The 25,349-nt window shown below is 36.5% G+C and overlaps 1 protein-coding gene across 4 annotated transcripts in view; it reads right to left on the bottom strand.

Annotated features, from left to right (window-relative positions):
• The window catches only part of TP53BP1 (tumor protein p53 binding protein 1), an 85,188-nt gene that overhangs the window by 43,355 nt on the left and 16,484 nt on the right, over nucleotides 1–25,349 (bottom strand). For 2 of the 4 annotated variants that reach the window (XM_019725347.2, XM_019725346.2), the window contains 10 exons: nucleotides 23,699–23,883; nucleotides 23,401–23,494; nucleotides 23,067–23,151; nucleotides 18,439–18,569; nucleotides 17,565–17,726; nucleotides 17,110–17,212; nucleotides 15,570–15,736; nucleotides 13,981–14,110; nucleotides 13,109–13,203; nucleotides 10,099–10,307 (listed from right to left, as the gene is read on the bottom strand). In XM_019725347.2, the coding sequence (XP_019580906.2) occupies nucleotides 10,099–10,307; nucleotides 13,109–13,203; nucleotides 13,981–14,110; nucleotides 15,570–15,736; nucleotides 17,110–17,212; nucleotides 17,565–17,726; nucleotides 18,439–18,569; nucleotides 23,067–23,151; nucleotides 23,401–23,494; nucleotides 23,699–23,875 (1,353 nt within the window). In that variant the 5' untranslated portion in view covers nucleotides 23,876–23,883. Of the gene's footprint in view, nucleotides 1–10,098; nucleotides 10,308–13,108; nucleotides 13,204–13,980; nucleotides 14,111–15,569; nucleotides 15,737–17,109; nucleotides 17,213–17,564; nucleotides 17,727–18,438; nucleotides 18,570–23,066; nucleotides 23,152–23,400; nucleotides 23,495–23,698; nucleotides 23,884–24,468; nucleotides 24,637–25,349 lie in introns of those variants that run through there. The other 2 variants (XM_019725345.2, XM_019725348.2) reach the window with 2 other exon arrangements.

The raw sequence follows: 25,349 nt of genomic DNA, 5'->3' as shown, positions 1-25,349 counted from the left end.
ACTAAAAATTGAACACGGCACCTTGAGCTGAGCTGCCGCTGAGCTGCCGCTGAGCTCCCGGATGGCTCAGTTGGCTGCCGCTGAGCTCCCAGATGGCTCTCAACCACAAGGTTGCCCGTTCAACTCCCGCAAGGGATGGTGGGCTGCGCCCCCTGCAACTAAGACTGAAAGGACAACAACTTGAAGCTGAATGGCACCCTCCACAACTAAGATTGAAAGGACAACAAACTGACTGGGAAAAAAGTGCTGGAAGTACGCACCTGTTCCCCAATGAAGTCCTGTTCCCCTTCCCCAATTTAAAAAAATAATGCTCAGTGAACACAGAGGAAGAATAGAGGAACTCAGTGAAAACTTCAACAAAGAGATAGAAAACATAGAAAAGGATATAGAAAACATAAATAAGAACCAGTCAGAAATAAAGAACACAATAACTAAAATGAAGAATACATTAGAGGGAAACAACAGCAGATTAGATGAAGCAGAGAATCAAATGAGTGATCTGGAAGACAAGGTGGCAGAAAACACCCAGTCGGAGCAGCAGCAACAAAAAAGGATTTTAAAAAAGGAAGATAGCTAAGACAACATCAAGTATACCAACATTCACATCATAGAGATACCAGAAGAAGAGAGAAAACGAGATTGAAAACCTATTTGAAGAAATAAGGACTAAAAACTTTCCTAACCTGGTGAAGGAAATAGACATACAAGTCCAGCAAGCCTAGACAGTCCCAAATAAGATGAACCCAAAGTGGCCCCACCAAGACACATCATAATTAAAATGTCAAAGGTTAAAGACAAAGAGAGAATCTTAAAAGCAGCAAGAGAAAAGCAGTTAGTTATGTATAAGGGAGCTCCCATAAGACTATAAACTGATTTCTCAAAAGAAACTGCAAGTAAGAAGGGATTGGGATGAAATATTCAAAGTGATGGAAAGCAAAGATCTACAATCAAGATTACAGTACCCACCAAGGCTGTCATTTAGAACTGAAGGAGATATACAGAACTTCACAAACAAGCAAAAGCTAAAAGAGTTCCCAACCACTAAACCAGTATTACAAGAAAGGACTTCTTGAAAAAGATAAAAAACATAATTTAAAAAATATAGGAAAAGAAAAAAATTCTCACTAACAAAGGAAAACACTAAGTAAAAGTAGTGTATTGACCAGCTATAAAGATAGTACAAAGGGTAAGAGGCAAAAATAGGAAAATCCTGTGTAATTACAACAATAAACTAAGGGATGCACACAAACACAAAGGAAGGAAAAAATAATGATAAAAATAAATGTGGAGAGGTTGAGTAAAAATTGTAGTGATTTTAGAATGTGTTTGAACTTAAGCAATCATCAACTTAAAATAGATTGCTATAAACATAGCTTGGCATATATATATATATATATATATATATATATATATATATATATATGAACATGGTATTCACAAACCAAAATTCTACAAGAGATATACAAAAAATAACAAGAAAGGAATCCAAATATGACACCATAGCAAGTCATCAACATACAAGAGAAGAAAACAAGAAAGGAACAAACTACAAAAAACAATTAAATGAAAATAACTACATACTATCAATAATTACTCTAAATGTAAATGGACTAAATCCTCCAATCAAAAGATACAGTGTGGCTGAATGGAAAAAAAAGAAGACCCATACATGCTGCCTATAAGAGATCCACTTAAGATGGAAAGACACACACAGACTGAAAGTAAAGAGATGGAAAAGAAACTTCATGCAAATGAAAATGAACAGAAATCTGAAGTAGCAATGCATATATCAGACAAAATAGACTTTAAAACAAGGACTGTAACCAGAGAGAAAGGGCATTTCATTACGATAAAGGGATCAATCCACCAAGAGGATATAACTCTCGTAAATATCTATGTATGCAACACAGGACCACCCAATTATATAAAGCAAATATTGACCGACAAAAAAGGACATAACAGTCATAGTAGAGAACTTTAACACCCCACTGACATCAATAGATAGATCACCCAGACAGAAAATCAACAAGGTAACAGTGGTCTTAAATAACACACTACACCAGATGGACTTAATTGATATTTATAGGACATTTCATAACCAAAGCAACAGAATATATATTTTTTCAAGTGAACAAGGAACATTTTCCAGGATAGACCACGTTAGGCCACAAAACAAGTCTCAATAAATTTAAGAAGACTGAAATCATATCAAGCATCTTCTCTGATCATATTGATATGAAAGGAAAAATCAATTACAGGAAGAAAACTGAAAACCACACAAACATGTAGAAGCTAAATTAACATGCTAAGTAAACAACAAGTGAGTTAACAATGAGATCAAGGAAGAAATCAAAAGATACTTCGAGACAAATGAAAATGAAAACACTACGATCTAAAGTCTACGGGAGACAGCCAAAGCAGTTCTAAGAGTCCCTCTTCAAAACACAGGCCTACTTCAAGAAATAAGAAAAACTCTAACAATATAACCTTACACCTAAAGGAACAAGGAAAAGAAGAACAAATAAAGCCCAAAGTCAGTACAAGGAAGGAAATAATAAAGATCAGAGTGGAAATAAATTAAAAGAGTCTAAGAAAAACAACAGAAAAGATCAATGAAACCAAAGCTGGTTCTCTGAAAAGATAAATAAAATTGGCAACGTTTAGCCAGACATATCAAGAAAATAAAGAGAGGGCCCAAATAAATAAAACCAGAAATGAAAGAGAAATGACAACCAACACCACAGAAATACGAAGGATTATCAGAAAATACTACAAACAATTATATGCCAACAAATTGGATAACCTGAAGAAATGGATAAATTCCTAGAAAGATACAATCTTCCAACACTGAATGAGGAAAAAACAGAAAATCTGGACAGACAGGTATCTACCAATGAAATCGAATCAGTAATCAATTAACTCCCAACAAACAAAAATTCTGGACCAAATGGCTTTACAGGTAAATTTTATCAAATATTGAAAGAAGAATTAATACCTACCCTTCTCAAACTATTACAAAAACTTGAAGAGGAGGGAAGGCTTCCAAACTCATTTTATGAGGTCAGCATTACCCTGACACCAAAGCCAAACAAAACACTACAAAAAAAGAAAATTATAGACCAATATCACTGATGAACATAAATGTAAAAATCCTCAACAAAGTATTAGCAAATCAAATTCAGCAATATATTAAAAAGATCATACACCATGATCAAGTGGGATTAATTCCCCGGATGCAAGATTGGTTCAATATCCACAAATAAATTAATGTGATATAGCACATAAACAAAATGAAGGGTAAAAATCAAGATCATATAAATAGATGCAAAAAAAAAACACCTGACAAAATCCAACAACCATTTATGATAAAAATTCTCAGCAAAGTGACAATAGAGGAACCACTCCTCAAAATAATAAAGGCCATATATGACAAACCCATAGCCATTACACTCAACAGTGAAAAGCTGAAAGCTTTTTCTTTAACATCAGAAAAAAGACAGAGATGTCCACTGTCACCACTTTTACTCAACATAGTATTGGAAGTCCTAGCCACACAATCAGATGAGAAAAAGAAATAAAAGGTATCCAAATTGGAAAGAAAGAAGTAAAGCTGTCATTATTTGCAAATGACATATTATATAGAGAGAACCCTAAATATACCACAAAAACACTATTACAACTAATAAATGAATTCATTAAAGTAACAGAATACAAAGTTAATATTCAGAAATCAGTTGCATTTTTATATATAAAAGCGAACGATCAGAAAGTGAAAAAAAAACAATCCCGGGGCATACCAGTTTCAGACACCCCCTCATAAGAGAGCTGTACTTTCACTTTAATAAAAATCTACACTCCTCTTGGGAAAAAAAAAAATCCCATTTACAATAGCATCAAAAAGAATAAAATGCCTAGGAATAAATTTAACCAAGAGGTAGAAGTCCTGTACATGGAAAATTATAAGACACTGAAGAAAGAAAATGAAGAAGATACAAATAAATGGAAGGATATGCCATGTTCATGGATAGGAATAATTAACACCGTTAAAATGTCCACACTACCCAAATCAATCTATAGGTTCAGTGCAATCCCTATCAAAATACCAATGGCATTTTTCACAGAACTAGAACAAACAATCCTAAAATTTATATGGAACCTAAAAAGACCCCGAATAGGCAAAGCAATCTGGAGAAAGAAGAACAAAGTGGAGGTATCACGGCACCTGATATCTAACAATACAAAGCTATAGTAATCATAACAGCATGGTACAGGCACAGTAAGAGTAGCATAAATCAATGGAACAGAAAAGAGAGCACAGAAATAAACACCTGTCAATTAATCTTTGACAAAGGAGGCAAGAATATACAATGGGGTAAAGACAGTCTCTTCAAGAAATGGTGTTGTGAAAAATGGATAAACAGACACACAAAAATGAAACTAGACCACTTTCTTACACCATATATGGGAATAAACTCAAAACAGATCACAGACTTAAATCCAAGACCCAAAACCATCAAATTCCTAGAAGAAAATACAGGCAGTAAACTCTTCAACATCATTCTTGGCAATATTTTTTTTTTAATGTATGTCCTTGGGCAAGGGAAACTAAAGAAAAATTTAAATGGGACTACATCAAACTAAAAAGTTTTTGCACTGGGGCGGACAGGTGGCTTAGTTGGTTAGAGCACAAGCTCTGGGCAACGGAGCTGTGGGTTCGATTCTCACATGGGCCAGCGAGCTGCGCCCTCTGCAACTAGAATGAAGTCAATGAGCTGCTGTTCAGTTCCTGGGTGGCCAGATGGCTCAGTTGGTTGGAGCGCAGGCTCTCAACCACAAGGTTGCAGGTTCGACTCCTCGACTCCCGCAAGGTGGGCTCCGCCCCCTGCAACTAAGATTGAACACAGCACATTGAGCTGAGCTGCAGCTGAGCTCCAGGGATGCTCAGTTGGTTGGAGCACGTCCTCTCATCAACAAGGTTGCCAGTTCGACTCTCGCAGGGAATGGTGGGCTGCACCCCCTGCAACTAACAACAGCAACTGGACCTGGAGCTAAGCTGCACCCTCCACAACTAAGATTGAAAGGACAACTTGACTTGGAAAAGTCCCAGAAGTACACACTCTTCCCCAATAAAGTCCTGTTCCCCTTCCCCAATAAAATCTTTAAAAAAAATAATAAAATAAAAATAATAAATAAATAAAAGTTTTCCCACAGTAAGAGAATCCATCAACAAAACAAAAAGACAACCTACTGAATGAAAGAAGATATTTGCCAATGATAGATCCAAGAATGGGTTAATATCAAAAATATATATGGAACTCATACAACTTAACACCAAAAAAAAAAAAGCAATCTGATTAAAAAATGGGCAGAGGACCTAAATAGACATTGCTCCAAAGAGGACATACAGATGGCCAACAGACATGAAAAGATGCTCAACATCACTAATCATCAGGGAAATACAAATCAAACCATGAGATATCGCCTCACACCTGTCAGAATGGCTATCATCAAGAAATCAACAAACAACAAGTCTGGTGGAGAAAAGGGAACCCTCGTGTATTGTTAGTGGAATTATAAATTGGTTCAGTTACTATGGAAAACAGTACTGATGTTCCTCAAAAAATTAAAAATAGAAATACTATAGGATCCAGCAATTCCATTTCTGGATATTTATCCATAGAAATCCAAAACACCAATTTGAAAAGATATACGCACCCCTATGTTCATTGCAGCATTATTTACAATAGCGAAGATATGGCAGCAACTTGAGTGTTCACTGATAAATGAATGGATAAAGAAGATGCAAAGGAATATTATTCTATCATAAAAAATAAAGTCTTGCCATTTGTGACAGTATGGATGGGCATAGAGGGTATTATGCCAAGTGAAAAATGTCAGAAGAAAAAGATAAATATCATCTGATTTCACTTATACATGGAATCTAAAAAATGAAATAAACAAACAAGACCGAAAACCCATAGATACAAGGAACAAATTGATGGTTGCCAAATTGGAGACTGGGAGGATGGGTAAAAAATGTGATAGAAATAAGAAGTACAAATTGGGCAGTGATAAAAAAGTCATGGGAATGTAAAGTACAGCACTGGGAATATAGTTGATAATACTGTAATAACTGTACGCATATGGTCAAACAGGTATTAGATTTATTGGTGTTACCACTTTGCAATTTATATAAATATCTAATTACTATGTTGCACACCTGAAACTAATATTGTATGTCAACTCTAACTGTAAAAAATTAAACATTACAAAATTTTAATAAAAATAAACAAATATATTAGGAAAGAGTAACAATATCCCAATTTTCTCTTAATTACTTTATTATAAGCATTCAAATCTCACATCAAAATTACGTAAATTTGAACTCCAGTAACCAAAGTACAGACAAAAGGTTGTACAACCTGTACAGACAACAGATGTGCAAAGGTTATCCATTAAGAATAACATGTAAGGAGTTTGATATATAATGAAAAAAGAATGGAAATTAAATGGTGGATTTAATATACACGTTTATTTTTATTCTTTTCCAAATCTCCCTAAGCAATTGTAAAGGGATGGTTTTTTTTTAAAGAATGAATTTTCAAGAAAAAGAGAACAGAAGAAAAGACAACTGAAACAAAATTTTGGAAGAGTAGTCATCTATTTAGCAGACTACCAAAAGCTGAATTCCTAAGCCAGGAGTGAAGAAAGCCAAGGAGCAACCTAATTACACCACAGAAAGACCATAGTCCAAAAAGATTCACTATAGCCAAAAAGGGGAAACAACCCAAACGTTCAACAACTGATGAATGGATGAATAAAATGTGGTACTCACATACAATGTAGTATTATTCAGAATAAAAATGAATAAAGTTCTGATACACGCCATAACATGAATGAACCATGAAAACATTACGTTAAATGAAACACACCAGTCACAAAATACTATATATTGTATAATCCCACTTATATGAAATGTCCAGAATAGGCAAATCTATAGAGACACAGGTAGATTAGTAGTTGATTAGGGCTAGGGGTGGGGGAAATGGGAATGACTGCTCATGGGCAAGGGGTCTTTTGGGAGGCAGAGGGAGGAATGAAAATTATCTAAAATTGGATTGTGGTGAATAACTTTGTGAATATACTGAAAGCCATTGGATTGTACACTTTAAAAGGATCAGCAATACAGTACATGAACTTTATCTCAATAAAGGTGTTTTTTTTAAAAAAAAGGATAGTTGAGAAAATCACCCAGAAAGTTGAATAAAAAGAAAGCGATAGAAGGTAGGAGACAAAATAAGAAAATTACAGGACTATTCTAGGAGTTTCAACATCCAAACAATAGGTACTACATCTTTAAAAGAAAAAAAAAATTTAAAAAGAACAAAGGTAAAGAAATTAAATAATTAAATGTCCCTGAACTAAAGGACCTGAGTTTCTATATTGAGAGGGCTTATCATTTACCCAAAAAAATGAATGAAATTAGACCTATGCCAAGGGTGTGGAAATTTCAGAACACTGGGGACGGACAAAGGGAAAATTCTACAAGATACCAGCAAGGACAAAAGGAGGCTCACACATGAAAGATCAGAATCAGACTGGTGGCTCACTTCTCAATAGCAACACTGGAAATTTGAAGACAGTAGAGCAATGCCTTCAAAAAGTTTAAAAGAAAATTATTTCCAACCTAGAATTCTATACTCCTAGAAACTATAAATCAAGTATGAGGGCAGAGAGCAAGCTGCTAAAGAAATGTCCTCCACCAAAATGTGGGAGTAAGCCATGCAAGAAGACGTGGAGCCCAAGAGGAATCCAACACAAAGACAAGGACAATCTCCAAGGACAACGGTGAAAGGGACAGTTATGCACCAGTCATGGAAGGCAACAGTACAGATCAGAAATCAGGAGGCTCCAAAAGAGGTTTCTCTATAAAGACAAAGTTTGAGGCCCCTGAACATCTTGAAAGGAGATTCTGACAATTAGTGGAAAGGGTTGCTTTAGTAAGAAGTTCATAGAAGACTAGACAAATAAAATAAACAATTATTAATTCCAGAGAAAACTAGAAAAATAATCCATAGGCCCTGTTGTAAATAGTGTTTATAACAACAGTGTTCACAATAATGTAAACTCAATAATGATTTAAACAAAATTATGATGTAACTATACTGGGAATGTGGGAGAATAGCTAAAAAAAAAAATTTAAAGAATGTATGGAAATATAATCATGATATATAGAGTTATGGAGGTAAGTAACAAGAAAAAGCTTAAAGAACTGAAAGTGGTTGCCTCTGGGTAGGGATGAGGAGAGAACTTGTTTTCACTATCTGACTCTTTTCTTGGCTTTTACAAATGCTTATTAAGTAAAATCAAACCCTAAACATAGAACTGTGTTGTGAAGGTATTCTTGGGAGTTTTTTTTTTTAGGAGGCATGGACTGTACTGGCTGAGGGATTAAGCTTAAACTATGAGTCCCAAGAAATTTGACTCGTGACGTCTTAGGTTCCAGGGACCTTGGAATTATGTTCAGCATCACATTTGTCTCAAATGTTTATTGCTGGTTTTGTACCTGCCACTGAAAGTCTTTGGTAAATGATGAAGGTGGGGCAATTTCTTCAATAGTGTCTTAGTCTTCAAAACGTCAGTTTTCCCTTTGTGGCAAGGCATCACTTCCCCAGGCAGAGATAACTTTTGCAAAGACATTCATTTCCTTAAATGCCGTTTGGTCACTGATAAAAATCTGTAACCCATCTCTAATATCAGCTACCTTTTCTGGAAAATTCCCAGTGCTCTGCATCAATGCTTATAGCTCACCCCTAAATTCTGATCACTTTCAAACGACGTAGGTTCAGGTATAAACTTTGATAGAAAAATAAAAGCTAAAGCAGATACACGGTGGTTGGACACTCACTTCACCTCTAGGTAACCTTGTCTTCGCTTGTTCACTGCCAGCAATAGCTAAACTTTGTAGAGTATTTTCCACATGCAAGGCATTATCTTAGGCACTTTATATATATTAATTCATTCAACTTTCACAAATACTCTATGAGGTAGGTAGTGTCAATATCCCCATTAGATCTGAAGAGGAAAATGAAGCTCAGTTTAAACTGGTCACGAAGATAGTAATGGCAGAGCCAGGAGTAAGTCCAGCAAGTTCTGACTCTAGCATCCTTATTCTTAACCACTCCACCAATCTAATGATTTGTAGAAAATGGAATTTTCAACAAAACACTCAAGTTTTAAAACTCCAGAAAGCAATTCAATTTCTTTCTTCCTACTGTCTCCTCCTTGCTAAATGTATGGTATATTACTACTCATTTCTAAATATAAACTTTCAATACAACACCTGGAAACTGAAAGGCATGAAAGAAGTTCTCCCAATAACACTAAAATAATTCCCCCACTTAAGGTTTTAGAAGAACGGGCATTTAGATTGACTGAATATAATCATTTAGATTTAGTTAAGGACCTTCAATTCACTATGAATAAATCCTGACTTTCATTTTTTTAATACTTAAATTTAAAATTATACTAATGAGATGTTTTTTCTTGCTTTTAGAACAAAACTAATTTCTCACTGGAAAACTAAAAAGCATTTTGATGCCCTACCAACAAGAATAATTAAATTATGGTACATCCACTCAGAAAAATATTATTCAAGTTTTAAAAGGATAATATGAAAATGATGTTTAACACTGAAAAATCATTATGTCACAGCATTAACTTCTGGAAAAAGATTGAAGTTGTATGTTCACTATAAACAACTTCGTTTTTTTAAAAAGTAGGTATACGGGAAGACAAAAGTGACTAGTAAATGAAGGTAGTATGATTAATGCTCTTTCAATTTTGCAGTAACATTTCAAAAAGTTTAAAGAAATGCTACAAAATTTAAACATAAAAAGTACACCAAAAAGTTAGGTGACTCTGGAAATGTTCTAAAACTAGACTGCGATGACAGTTACACAACTCTGTAAATTTACTAAAATATCACTAAACTATACACTTTAAAATGGGTGAATTTTACGGTTTACAAATTATACATCGATAGTTATTTTTTTAAAAAAAATGTTAGGAGGAAAATACTCTTTCTACAATACTCACATGAGAAAACTCAGGCTGGGATGGGATTGGCAGTGACCCAGGAGTAAAGACTGGTGTGCTCTGAGACACTGGTGTTGAGGCCTGCGGTGTTATAGCAGGCTCAGGTGGGACATGGAGGTTTTCTATCTCCACTGGTTCATCATCTTTGAGTTTCCTCTGAAAAGACTCTCTTCCTTCTTCAGATAACACTGACATATCCATCGGCTCATCTGGTTTAAAACAGGAAAAACAAATTTAGAAATAGCACTTATCAATACTACTCATGTTCCAGTATCACTAATAAAAATTACATTACAGAAATTTCCATTCCTAAAAAACACAATGACATAACCACTGTCACCCCAATAAATTTTAATTTAAAAACAAAAAAACACAATGACCTGATTTTCAGAAAAACTGAAAGATTAACAGATCTGGGCCCTAGAAATCTAGTGATACTTTCCTCCCCTGGGAGGAGAGAGGGCCAAAATACTCAGTTATAGATTAAAATTGGGTTCATCTGGGGATACCCACCCATCCACATGAAATGTTAAAAATTTGGCTCTTTTAAGCCCCTTTCCTGATTATAGCTCAGCTTTTCACATTTTGCATAGGAAAGCCCAGATTAATGGCACCTAATCGAAACATCTGCTACAGGCTTTAAAGGCAGTGAACTTACCACTCTAAGTAAATATCTACATAAGTATGAACTCATTATACTTGCATTAACAACTGCTAGGTGCAGAAAAGTGGATGCCAGGACAAATACAGAAGGAAAAAATCTATCGATGCCAATCAGCACAGACTTATCAAAGAACTAAGTACAAGACACTAATCCCGGGACAAACTGCTCAGGAGGGAAACACACATACACACAAAACCCTGCTTTCCCACAGTTATTACCCACCTGCAGGCCAACAGGATCTCCCTCAGAGCCAGTCTAGCTAACCAGGTATTTGATTCATTAACTCTTTCCCCCTGTCTTACAATTTGACCCCAAACATGTTTCCCTCAAGACCACTCTCAAAAACTACCTCCACCATTGAGTTTTTCCCTATAATCCACTCTCATGCTACCAGCTACCCCCAACCCTAAACTTCACTTTCGAGTCTAATGCTAGGTTAGGTTGGGATCTAGGCTGTAGGCCACAGCTGTGTGAAGTATTCTCATTACACTTTTTGATCTTTCTCACCATGACAAAGCATTTATTAAGGACCTGCTGTTCTAAGTGCTACATATAACAAGGCTTTCGGTTCATAATTTTAGCATGAACCAAAAATACAAAATGCATACATAGTCCTACAAAGTTATATACAAATATTAAGCAAATACATTGAATCTAAAATACAACTGACAAGGGAAAATACAGTATTACATGAAAAACAAAGAACTCTGAGACATAACATGATCCCAAATGTGTAAAGCTACTTCTTTATATTTATGCATAGAAAATACTCTGAAAGGAAATATATCCCAATACTAATTATAGTTATAGCTGAATTGTGCTCACAGGTGATTTTATTTTCTTCTCATTATTTTCCTATATACTTTCCAAACTTTCTGCAATGAGTACAGACATACCTTGTTTTATTGCATCTCACTTTACTGTGCTTCACAGATGTTGCATTTTTTACAAATTGAAGGCAGACCCTCCACCAGCAAAAAAAAGACTTGCTTTATTGCAATACTTTACTGTGATACTCATTTTATTGTAGTGGTCTGGAAGCAAACCTGCAATACTCTGAGGTATGCCTGTATTAATTATGCTTACAATCAGGGAGAAAGCATTTTTAATATAATTATTTTTATATGTTCACACTACAGATAGAAGAAATGGTTCTAAGTATAAACCAAATTTAACTTGCATTAACAGGAGTTAATGTAGAATAGATTCACTTTTTTTTTTTAACTGAAGATATCGCTAATCATGCTATGCTTAGAATATCAGTCCATTTGGATACCTACAACTGATTTCAAGAGAAAACAGCCAGACACAAACTTTGTGGCAGAAGTCTAAGATTAAATTTTGTCAGGGTAAATTACACGTGAAAAACAGTTAAATACATTTCTATGTTTACACCACTCAAGAGCAGAAATAGCAGGATATGATACCCAACAGGTAAGAGCACAGGCTGTGGAGGCAGCTGCCTGAGTTCAAATCCTGCCTCTGTGGCTTATTAGTTGTGAGATCTCTCTGTGCCTCCAGTTCCTCATTTGTAAAACGAGGATAAAAGAAACACCTACCTCTTAGGATTGTTATGAGGATTCTATGATAAAACCAAAGAGAAGTACCTAGAACCACATAGAACAGTGCCTGGCATACACTAAAGTGTTCAATAAGTGTTAGCTACTGTACCACTATTGGTGTATATGAAAGAATGAAAAGGAGAAAATCATGGAATTCATTGGAAAAGGCTTTGTAGGAATTCAGAAATATCTTGAATGACTGCATAGGAGACTAGAACTGAACAAAAGAAATTTAGATAATGCGATAAATTAAGTAAAAAGGAAAGCTTCCTTATGAATAAAGTAATATAAAATCACTAGGTCCTCAAAGGAGGAAGCAAATGAAGTAAAAATTTCTACCATCTGCTCCTAGCCATTCTGACGAACACTGCTTTGACAATAGCAAAAATAACCTATAAAGAGCAAAAGAAACAATTTTTGGTTCCCTCTCACTAGTAACGTGTTAACATGTTGCTGGAAACTACTGGGCCATTAGTAATAAACCCAGGTCTTCACTATAATAATTCGAATTCCACTTTAAAAACCTAAAAATTTTCCCATACGGGTCTTTTTAAAAATTAAGTCAACAACACAGAATACTCAGAAGAATCAGTGCTGGAAGAGCAAAGAACTGAGGACAGCACTTTACACGAGGCCACATCCCTAGAGGTAAGACAGACATGAGCCTCACTGAATACTTTGGGTCATGGTGTTCTAATATAAAGAAACAAACAGTGCATTTTGCAAGGCACAAGTGCTGCTCTTCTTCTAATCTGAAATCAACAGACAAATCAAGAGCGCTCACCTTTTCTCCCTTCTTGCTCTGTGGGACTACTAGGAACGATAAAAGGGGTAGATTGGAAAGCATCAGGGGAAGGAGCAACAAGATCTGAGGAATTCCTTTAAATAAAGAGACAATCACAGGTTATTTTACCACAGCAGCAGTCTTGCATTTGTTTTTTACTTTTTAATAGCAAAAATATTTAAGCCATTCAGAAAAATACTTATTAGCATTTCTCTCAAAAAGCTACCTGAGGATGATGGAAGAGCCATGAATAATACTTCAATAACTATTTCTCATACCAGACATATCCAAAATTAGAATTAAAAGAAGAGTAACCATAAAGCCATACGATTATAAGAGAACATCAATGGTTAGACACTAAAAAAAATTCATCTGCAGATTTGAGACATAAAAATACTTACTCCATTTTTGCCTAATATTAGAAAGATCATGCACATTTTTATTTAAAAAAACACACCACAAAACAAAAACAAAAAAAACACCTCTTTGCCCTAATACAGAGATAAAGAACTCCCAACTACTGTCAACTCTAGTATAACTGGTTCTCCTATGCTGTTAAATGGAGAGAACTGTTAGTCAAATGAAAGAACAGAATGCTTGTTTTAGATGTAAAAGTACCACGGTCTCTAAATACCTAGGTAGTTTGTTTTCTACTGAATCATTTGGGCTACTACTATAAAATCTCACATGTGAAAGCAGATCTACCTACCTTCAACAGTTCCACTAAATTCTTACTCCAAAACTTCTAAAGCCTAGAGTTTTTTTGTTTTCAAAAAGAATGCTGGACTGGTAGACAATTTTAGCTCTTTCAACCTTAGCCTAAGACCCTCAGGCACATGTTTCTTTGGCAGAGCTATTTTAGGCTTACTTACGTGGAAAGACTCTCCTGAACAAGGGACCTCTGACCAGAGAGGTGCAGGAGATGCAGAGTGGTGGCAGGTGTGGAAGCTAGTGAACACCCACCTTCTTCCCTTGAAGGAGTAGAGCAACCATCAGAAGTTACTGAAAGAAAAAAACCCCACAAAAACAAAAAACTAGTTGCCATTTACTTCTCAGATTGCTCAATTCACATTACTGAGTTATCCAAAAAACAAAACAAACCATTCTGTACTGCAAACAGAGTAATATCCTTATTTCTAACCATGTTCCAAGAGGGGAGAAACTTTCTAATTGTAGTACAATTAACGGAATGCCACAAATCTTGAGTGAGCATTAAAAACCCGCCTCCCTACTTAATTATGGGTTTCTTTAATAAAGAATTGACAAAAAGAGTTCCTTAGTCCTTTCTGTCATGACAGAAGCTGGGAGAGGAAAAACCAGAATCCTAATACCTCTGTTTGGCTGCTCTTCTTTCTTGTGAAACTTCTATTATAAAACAGCAAACGAGACTTTTATTTCAAGGTCTACCTAAGGTGAAGTTAACTCATGCCATGGTATGCAAATGGCAGAAGTCAAAATAATGCGCATGACACCTGAAAAGGTGATGCAGCAACTTTCATTAGAACCTGGGCCTCCTTAAAGGAGACAGACAATACTAACAAATTAGTAAAAGGATATATGAGCAGCCATTAGTGATTTATATTATGAAGAGTCTCCTGTGGGCCCCTACTTAGCAACAGACGGAGTATCAGCTATATTAATCCCAAGTATAAAAGAATTTGTCAAATACAACCTTACAGCTTTAGTGAGCAACCAAAAAGGGTTCCTTGGTGACCCTCTCAATGTCTTGCACACATTCACAGCACAGTAAAGGAATATAACCTTCTCTTCTTCCTTCCTTATAACCAACACATTACAGCAGGTCCTCCAATAATGTCATTTCATCAACATCGTTTCATTATAACATTGATGTCTTACGAACAACTCTTGTTTATATCAATTAGCCTACAGTAAAATTAGTTTTGTTATATACAGTTTCACCTAAAGTCACAGAACCTATCAACAACATTGAGTACTTAATGTATATATTTTGCTAGCTTTCTGGCTCTGTGAAGTTACAGAATGGGGGATTGGTGGGGGTTAACAAAATGTGAAACAAATACCATTCTAGTCTTCTAAGTTTTACCTTCTTTCTATTATACTAGACCATTACTTCCTACAAATAAGTAGACTGTTACCCAGGTGAATATGAAAAACTTAATACTTAATTATCATATTTAAGATTTGAAGACCTATAATGACACAGTTACTCTGTCCGTAATTATTAAATTTCCTATATTATTAGCTATTATTCCTCAATATCTCCATTTCCAAAAGAAAGAAAATTATATTAAAATGTTAAATAGCAATCATTTCCTAAAAGCCCTTCTCATTAATCAAGTAGAAATATATTTTCCTTCCATATCACAAGGGAGTCTGCATATTTATAAAGTGCCTTGTAACTTAAACAGTAGCCTCAAAACAAATACAAAGTTTAGATCTTTGGAGAAGAAGAGCTATAACAACTAATTACTCTTTGTACCTGTTTTATTGCTCTGGTCAAACAAGTCTTCCTGAGTTGATAAATCCTCAGGCTCTGGTGACTTCTGAATCTGCAGTCCACCTTCCAGAAGTTCTTGGGCAGGTATTTGTTCTTTTGTTTCCACAGCAGTTAGAGATACTTTGGGACTAGGAGGCATGTCCTCTGACCTAAGAAATTCACATCACCAGGAGAAAAAGTTGCTATGTTCAAATGCTTTCATCTTTGAGCTAAGAAACTTTTCCTGTTTTGTGTGTTTTCCTTTAATAATTTCAAACATTTCAGTAGCTCTAGTCTATATAACTATTTATTGAAAATGAAATAAGATACTTTGTAATGATACGAAGCCCTCAGCCCATTCCAAAGCCTATCTCAGTCTCACACAGCAGTACTTCTTTTCAACTCTGCTCAGTGCTGTGCTACATACTGTCCAGTATTACTGATGAAGGATTTAAGGATTTTTGTTGCATATGTTATTATCTGGATGTGCATGAAGGATTCCCATCCAGACCAAAACAATGCCAACCCTAACAATAACCTTCCAAGGAAAGGACCTGGATGTGAATTATCCTCTGCACTAGTGCCACACACATTATCTTCTGTTGACCTTTTCCATTTGATCTACTCAGTCTAAATCCCAAACCAAGACTCCACACCAATACTTCTCACACTTGTAAGACACTCATTGCTGATATTTTCCAGAGACTTATGAGGTTCACCTACTCTACCATTCCACAGAGTAAATAGGACAGCAAAACTAGCCAGAGAGCAGTTTCCTAAAGAAAAGCCTAAAATGTCAGCCCCACTTAAGAGGAGTGTTTTACATTAGAAAGACAATTTCTCTTGATATTCAACTTTAGGACACTAGGACCCCATTCCCCACTGTTTCTATTAAAGGAAATAACAAAATACTGAGTGTTTAGTCATCCCTCCCCCAAATCTGAAGAATCCACTTTTCCTCTGCCATATCCAAACTTGAGCTGTTGACTAGAGGCAATGCTGTTTTGCATATGACAATCACCACAGGCAGAGCACAGGTATAGTGCCCAATTCCTACCTAGTTAAGGGCTTAAAAGATTGGGGAAAAGACTATCTCGCTGCATCTATACCATAAACCATCAAATGAAGGATACCTGAGGACCCAAAGCAACCTGAGTGTTCCTCAAGCACAGAAACAATAGACTTTCAAATATAATATTCGTGTGACTCCTCATAACATTAGAGAGCCTAGAAGACCTCCCACAGAGACACAGTACCTCTGTAAACAAAGATCCGAGGAATGGCAACCAAAGATTAAGGAGTCATGCTTATAGTTACATCAGTAATGAAACAGCTTTGTAATATTCCTCAAGGTGAGGACACAATGAGAATTCATAAATAATGAATGTTTCTACTAGACTAGAAATATGCTTAATACAGGGGGTGGGGGTGGGGGGAGAAAAACCAAAAATTTCTAAAAATGTTTCCACCTGGCCAAGTGAAATGAATATAACCCTACAGCAGCAGAAACCCAAAACTGCTTTCTAGAAAGAACATGGTTTACCTTGCAGGTGATGGATTTTGTTCTCCTACCACAGGGACAACATTCTTGCTGGGTTGTTCTGCAGTGGGAGTATCTCTATCAGCCTGTTCTTCATGCTTACTTGCTTCAAGTTTTAGAAGAAGACAAAAAGGAGATATTTAATTTTTTAAAGTACTAGAAGCAGTCCCAAATGCTTTTTTGAAAGCAAAGATTTTAATAGAAAGAAGTCCAATTTGAAAATACATATATGCATCATTCCAAAAAGGAAAATAACCAATAACTCACTTATAAAAAACCTTAATCTGTAAGCCATCAACTGAAAAGTATTTGCCAGACAACTCTGCAACCTTATTCTAAAAACTTAGGATATATTAACTTAGATAGCTATAATCTACATCGAGGAAAGAATAACTAGCTCTAGCATGGGAGGAAGACGCTTATAAACAACTCCAAATACCAGAAAACATGTTTCATACCAGTATCAGCATCCACATGAGAGATCCTAATAAAACCAGAGTTAGTGGTTGCTGACTGTAGAGGCTCTTTGTCTACTTCACATGGCACAGTAGTATGTTCCTCAACATCCTGGCTCTGGGAAAGTGCTAGAACCCCAAAATCCAACTGTGATGAGGCAGGATCTAGGAACAAAACCCCCCAAAATTAGGTATCATTCTACAATATTATGAACTGTGCAAGGTGCTATCCTTTAGTAAAAGAAAATCATGTTAAGTCCTTCATATCAAAGCCCTGCCTCCCCAAATTTTTCAAGTAAAATTAAGAATGAAAGCACTGGGGTGGCCAGTTAGCTCAGTTGGTTAGAGCGTGGCACTAATAACACCAAGGTTGCTGGTTCGACCCCACGTGGGCCACTGTGAGTTGCGCCCTCCTTTAAAAAAAAAAAAAAAAAAAAAATGAGAGCACTAAAACTGAAGGGGGAAAATGTGTAATGAAGAAAAAAATTGCATACTATAAAACCTTACAAGCACTTAATAAAGCTAGATTATGTCTACTTTCTGAAGATGCACGTAAACCATATCCACACTCCCAGGCACTCAATGTATGTGTACTCCCAGCCCCACAAAGCACACAGCCCAAAAATATTTGAAAAACAAATGATTATGAAAGGAGGAAGAGTCAATATGCACAAAGGGGGCTATCCAATGAGCTACAAATTCCTGAACACCAAATTACGTGAAATAGCTTAAGACTACTAGCAAATTTCCTAATGATTATCCTCAATTTAATGATGACAAATCTATAACTTGATAAAAAGAAGAAATTTACATAGCTGTATGTTCACGTTAAAGGGACTTAGAAAAATCTAATATCTTAAAAAAGGCATAAAGCTACCTTCAGCACCAAGGGAGTGCGTGGTACCATCTGAAGTATCTTCTTCCTTTTCCCCTTTCTCTTTCTCTTCCACCTCTTCTTCCTCCTCTTCTCCCACAGGAAGAGTGGGTTCCACTGACAGTCCCAAAACACTACAAAGCAGAAAGACATAATCACATGTTCCAATAGGTCAGGACATTTTGCTCAAAGCACTCTGCATTTTATTGTGACTCCTCACACACCAACCACCTTTCAAGCAAATTTGAAAAAGTAAAAGATCTCACCCCATTAGTGCTTCTTTCTACAGACAAGCACTGAAAATGTTAACAGCTCAAAAACAGCATTAAGTAACACAAATATTAAACAGAAGGAACAAACATACTTGAATTTTATCGTTCTCTGAAAAGATATGAGCAGAGATAGAAAAACCTTGCACTCATGAGAATTACTGACAAGTGACAAGTTGTGCATTAGATGTGTAGGGGAAGGGGCTCAAAAATACATCTATTAGAACAAACACAGTTCATGAAAATATAGTAAAAAAATCTTAGCATACATAGAACCAGAGTATCCGAATAAAATACAGGTAAAGAGACCTATGTATTCTTTAAAAGTTAACATCATGAGTAACAAAACATTATAATAAACAAAGTAAAAGACAGATAACAGGGAAAAAATCTGCAGCAAATGTAACAAAATAATAATCTCCATAAAATATAAGGAAGTCATATGAAGAACTCTAAAATATAAATGGACAAACAGAAGAGACAACTCATAAAAAACAAATACTAGTATCTTTAAACATTTAAGATATCAGAGAAACTATTTGTTGTCAATCAAATTGGAAATAATGTTATTACCATTCAGTGCTGCCCAAACCCAAGGTGAGATAAGCATTATCACATACTGTTTATGAGAGTATATACACAAATAGAACTTTTCTGGAGAAAAATTTGGAAATACATATCAAGAGTTCTAAAAACATGTTCATACCCAGTAATTTCAATTGTAAGAAATAATTTGAAATGTGGAAAAAACCCTGTACAAACTTATTTCTCAATGTTTACTGTGATTAAGGAACAACCTCTAAGTTCAGTATTAGAGAAATTACCAAATAATTTCATAATCCACAAAGTGGTATGTTATGCAGCCATTAAAAATGTTTGAGGGATGGCCGGTTAGCTCAGTTGGTTAGAGCGTGGTGCTAGTAACACCAAGATTGCCGGTTTGATCCCCACATGGGCCACTGTGAGCTGTGCCCGCCCTAAAAAAAAAAAAAAGTTTGAAACAACGAAATACAATGTGTAAACCCAGACTGGGTCCTGGGTTTTTTAAAAACATATATACATAAAACGCACCTTTAAGAAAATTGGGAAAATCTGAATATGAACTATATTATCAGGTATTATAGAATTAGTACATTCTCAGGTGTGATACTGGTATTATGATTATATAGGATAATGTATTGTCCTTAGGGGATAAATGCTAAAATATTTAAGGGGAACTATAATGTCTGCAGCTTAGTTTCAAATGATCCAATCCCTCAAAAAAGCCCACATGCATGCACACATACACACACACAGAGAACAAATGTATACTATCTCTTCATCTCTTCTGTGGGTTTAAACTTTTAAAATAAACTCAGGGAAAATGCTATTAGGAGTTTTAATTGTCATGGGAAAAACACTCATGTAGTTAAGCAAAAAGGTCAGTAAACACATGAACTTTTATTTTTCACATGTCAACTATGGAAATCAAGTGCACAAAAAAAGAGGGGGAAAAATGCCAAAATGTTTACAGCAATTAGCCTCTGGGTGGCAGAACTATAGATGACATTTTTTGCTCCCTTGTAACTTTCTACACATTTAATATTTTGTAAACTATTAAGCATAACTTAAGCATAAAAGGGATGAAAACATAAATTTGTAAAGTTAGGGACTATGACCCAAAGAAGAGAAAAATAACCAAGGAAAGATCTTCACAAAAATAAAATACAGTTGGCCCTTGAACAACACAGTGGATAGGGGCGCTGCCCCCCCCATGCAGTTGAAAATCCACATTAACTTTTGACTCTCCCAAAACTTCAGTCATCCCTTGGTATCTGCACCCCTTGATTCCAAGACTCCCACAGATACCTAAATCCATAGATGCTCAAGTTCCTTATATAAGATGGTGTAGAACAATGCATACAGTTAGCACTCCATATCCATGGATCCCCAACCACAGATCAAAATCACGCTTTTCCATCCGCAGATGGTTGACTCTGCAGATGTGAAACCCGGGGATAGGGAGGGCCGACTCTGTATTTATTGAAAAAATCTGCATATAAGTGGACCTTCACAGTTCAAACCCATGTTGTCTGAGGGCCAACTGTCGAACTACCTACATAATTGGGAGGACCAGACGCATCACCTTGGAAAACATAGGAAAAGTCCAAGAGCAAATATGACAAAAAAAAGAACAATGAAAGACAGCACAAACCACACATCTTGGATTTTCCTCAGTTTCTTTTGGTGGTTTTTCTTCATGTCCCTGACCTCTAAATGCTGGTAGGCTCAGGGAGTCCTTGGACCTTTGCTCCACCTACATTTACCCAGATTCATGGTTTTGAATATCATCCATATGCTTATGACTCTGCAATTTAAATCTCCAGCTTAGACCTTCCCCAGCATCATCAATTGCCTCCAACTGGCAATTGAAAAGGCAGCTCAGTTTTAACATATCTAAAACCGACCTTCTCCTCCTGTAGTTCATCTACCCTCCACTGCTACTCTGGTCTAGCCACTGTCATATTTTGCCTAAATTATTTTGACGGTCTCCTAGTTGGTCTTCCTGCCTCTGCCTTTGCTCCCTCTTCAGTCTATTCTTTTTACTACTATTTTGTATAAATAGGTTCTTTTATTTAGTTTTAGTTTTTCTGTTTTCCAAGCTTTATTAAGGTATAATCAACAAATAAAAACTGTATACTCCTTCGGTCTATTTTTTACCTAGCAGCCAGAGTGAAAATCTAAGTCAGATCATGTCATTACTCTGCTCAAAAACCTTAAATGCTTTTCTATCTCATTAAGAGTAACAAATTCCTCACAGTGACCCTTAAGGCCTTACGTATTGTAGTCCCCCCTTCTCTTAACTCTTCTCCTACTCCTCACAATCTCTCCACTCTAGCCACACTAACCTTCTTGCCATTTCTCAAATATTCCAGGTACGCTCATGCCCTATGCATGGATTGCACTTATCCCAGGTAGTAACATCAGAGATCACTTACTCACTTAATATTTTTAATCAAATGTCACAACAGTGACATATGCCCTAAGTCACCCTATTTAAACATCCAACTCCTGTAACATTTCCCATTTCCTTCTGTTTTATTTTTCTCTTCAACCTTATGAATGTTTAACATACTATATCTTTTACTTATTTATCATGTATTCTTATATCCTATACAGGAATGCAAGCTACATTAAGGTATAGGATTTTTGTCTCTCCTCATCACTTTGTATGTCCAAAACTCAACAGTGCCTGACATATAGGAAATACTCAATAAGTATCTGTAGAATGATTAGGTAAATCAGAAGAGGCCTGAAATACACCAAATTATAGACAAAAACATAGTACTGATGTTAAATTTTTCTCCATCGCCTAAAGCTGATGGAAGAAAAAAACAAAGGTTTAAATATATTATTTAGAAGTACAAAAGTAGCCAATAAAAGAACTAAAATAATTATTACAAAAATTGGGAGAGTGTAGTTGTGAGTTAAATCCTCATCTTTGATTATGGAACTCAATTGTCTTACTCTGATAAAAGAAATGGCAGTATAATAGTGTTACTTAGTTTTACAATAGTATTAAAAGCTAGAAAGATAACCTCTTAAAGAAGTAAAAACACCAGACCAGCACTTAAAGAGGGTTGCCTCTGTGAAAAGAGACCAAGAATGTCAAAGGACTCTTTGCTTTTCATTATAAGCTCATTTTAAAATAAACTATGTATTTACATTATGCTGTTAAAAATATTTAATAGATCTCATCAAAATTAAAAAACTGCCCTATGGAAAACCCTCTGAAGAGGATGCAAAGACAAGCTACAGTGGAAGAAAATATTTGCAAACCACATATCCTACAAAGGACTAGCATCTACAATATATAAAGAACTCTCAAAACATAATAAAAAACATCCAATCTAGTGCCTAGCATAGAAGATAAACTAAATAAATGGACAATGTAAAGATATACATAAGACAAAGTAAAACTTGAATGCCATTTAGGGTATGAATTAACACATTCTGGGTCTAAAACTGGTGAGGTACTTTGGTTAGTGGAAAGCATGCCTAACAGTTTTGATAATAGATCTAAATATTTTTTGATGATTTTTTTCCCCTAATAAGTCATATGTATGCAAAGATTGAGGAATGCTTATTTTGTTTCACATGCACAAGACAGATCACAATTTGAATAATGTAGCTATAAAAAAATGTTATTACCTTCACAAAAGAGATTCCAGCTATCAGTACTAAAACAATCCTCAAATCCCACTCCCTAATTTATAAATATAAGATTAATTTCTTTATCCTTGGGACGAGGCAAAGGTACAGATAAAAGAATTGATCCATTAATAAATGTAAGTAAATTCCCTCTAACACTAGTTACTATACCTGCTTCTCCTGTTTGGCTGAGGTAACTGTTCAATGACCTGACTCATAGAACCACATGTATCCAAATGAGAAGAATCCATAGGGTCTGAAAAATATAATTGGATATTAGCACAAAAGGCATTTCCCACTAAACTTTAATACAAATTCAGGAGTGTAAACAATACCAATCTAATAAGCTATATTATAGAAAAACAACCTTTTGAGTGCCTACTATGCACCAGATACTGTGCTACACTTCCTTACATACATTCACCACAACCACATAATGTTTAAATCCACCCAGCTCTAACAAGTGCACCCTTAGAAAAGGGACTGATAGATTTAAACACCTCACCTGCAGCTTTGTTTTCTTTCAGATGTTCATTGAACCCCCTATTACTGTCTCCTTGTTCTTCTCCAGCTGGTTGTTCAGGATTAGACACAACATCCTAGAAAACACATATACGTGATATCCCCACTATATATGAAATAATCCAAAATGAGACCTACTTTTTGTGAACATGTTGATTTCATTTTTCCAACTAACTTTATGCAAAAGATAGTGCAACCTTCTAAGTACTTATATTTGCTGGTTGGCCTAGATTAGGAAAAAAAACATCTGCTCAATCATTTACAAACAAGATATCACTCACCAACGTGGGGTTCTCTTTGTGTGTCTGTAAATTAGGAAGGTGTCGAGATAGCATACTGAAGTGAGAACTAGAATCATCTTCTAGAACCTGGCTTTCAGGTTGAGAATCTTCAATTATCAGACAAGGAGTGTCTTGCTGAGAGAAATCCGAATCCAACTGACTTCCAGTAGGGTCCATCTGCTCCCCTGAATGGAAAAACAAAAGATCAATTCTGTGTAACCTACTAGCTTTCCTCACTCAGTTTGAGCTTAAATAATGGGGCGGGAAGTATAGGAGCTGGGAAAAGGGACAGGTCTAGGCCTCTTTCAATTAGAACATTACTATATTTATAATCTTGCAAGCACTTTCCTATTATACCTCCCAAGAGCCGATTTCCCCGTTAGTTTACAATCAGCCTGCCTATCCTTCACTACCTCTCCTTTTCCATCACCTTCCCGTTGACACCCTTTCCCCTCCTTCCTAACCTCTTCTCTTCCCGCCCCTTTTTCCATCCCCCACAACTCTCCCTATGTCCTTCTGGCGCCTCTACCATCCCCAAAAGGCTGCTTTGTAATCTCTGTTTGCCAGAACCTCTACAGCCCTTCACGCTTCCTCACGACCACCCAGCCTTCCTAGCAATTGCTTCCCCACCCCCTCCGCAGGGCCCTCCAACCCTTTCCCAGTCACCGCCGCCATGCTTGCCACCCCGCCCCCTCCGGTCAGCCATCCCTTCAGACCCGAAACCCAAGCCTTCAGAGCTGACTGCGACCCCACTTTTCTCCAAACAGTACCAGGCATCCCGGCGGGAGGTCCCTCACGCTCGACCTAGAGGTCTCTGCACGCTCCCCAGGTCCCTCCAGCTCTATCCCCGGGTCGATGCTGTCGCCACCGCCGCCACCGGCCTCAAACTCCTCCTTTTCCCGCGCGTCAAGCAATATCGGCTCGCCCATTCGCTGCTGCTGCCTGCCACTCAAGAAATCCTGTGGATTATTGGCGGCTGAGGCACAGTGCCCCACCCCACGTAAGAAAAAGGAACACGGCGGCGTGTTTCCATGGCAGCATGGACGTTGCAGGCCCTCCCCCTTGTAGAGCCCTAGAATGACAGTATCCTTGAACCGGAGGGACCTTGAGAGGGCGTGAGATATATTCCCTTGCCTCCAGGACTATTGTTTGTACCACTACTCAGACATGAGGAAAAAGATCTGTTTTCTATCATTCATGCAGTTAAGGCCCCTTCTCTCACTCTCTTCCTTGGAAAAGGAGAGGGTTTCCAGGCTTTCTAATAAAAAGGCGAAGAAGAGGATATAGAATAACTAGGACTTAGGAGCTCATATTACATCTCTTCCCTCCCACCCCATTTACATTGTCTGAAGGCCCCAGTAAACCTTATTTTTTCTATTGCCCTCTCCTGTTTGGAATGTAGTTCAAGCTTTTCATTTGCTTATCGTTGCCCTATCTTTTATGGGATTGTAGCTTATGGAGACTATAGCCCCAGACATTTTTTGCACCTCCCAGTTGAGAGAATTGAGCACAGTGATTCTCAGACTCCGTGGTGAAGAGAACAGCTGTTGCCCCTTTAACGAGATGACCTCAAAGATCCCTCCAAGCCCCGATAGTCTATTATGCTAATTATGGTGCCAGGGTCTTTTAGAAGGTGTGGCAGCTGTGACTT

This window comes from Rhinolophus sinicus, linkage group LG03 (assembly GCF_036562045.2).
Source record: "Rhinolophus sinicus isolate RSC01 linkage group LG03, ASM3656204v1, whole genome shotgun sequence".
Taxonomy (NCBI): Eukaryota; Metazoa; Chordata; class Mammalia; order Chiroptera; family Rhinolophidae; genus Rhinolophus; species Rhinolophus sinicus.
Note: the sequence above shows the minus strand (reverse complement) of the source record. Positions and strands in the feature narration are given on the sequence as shown.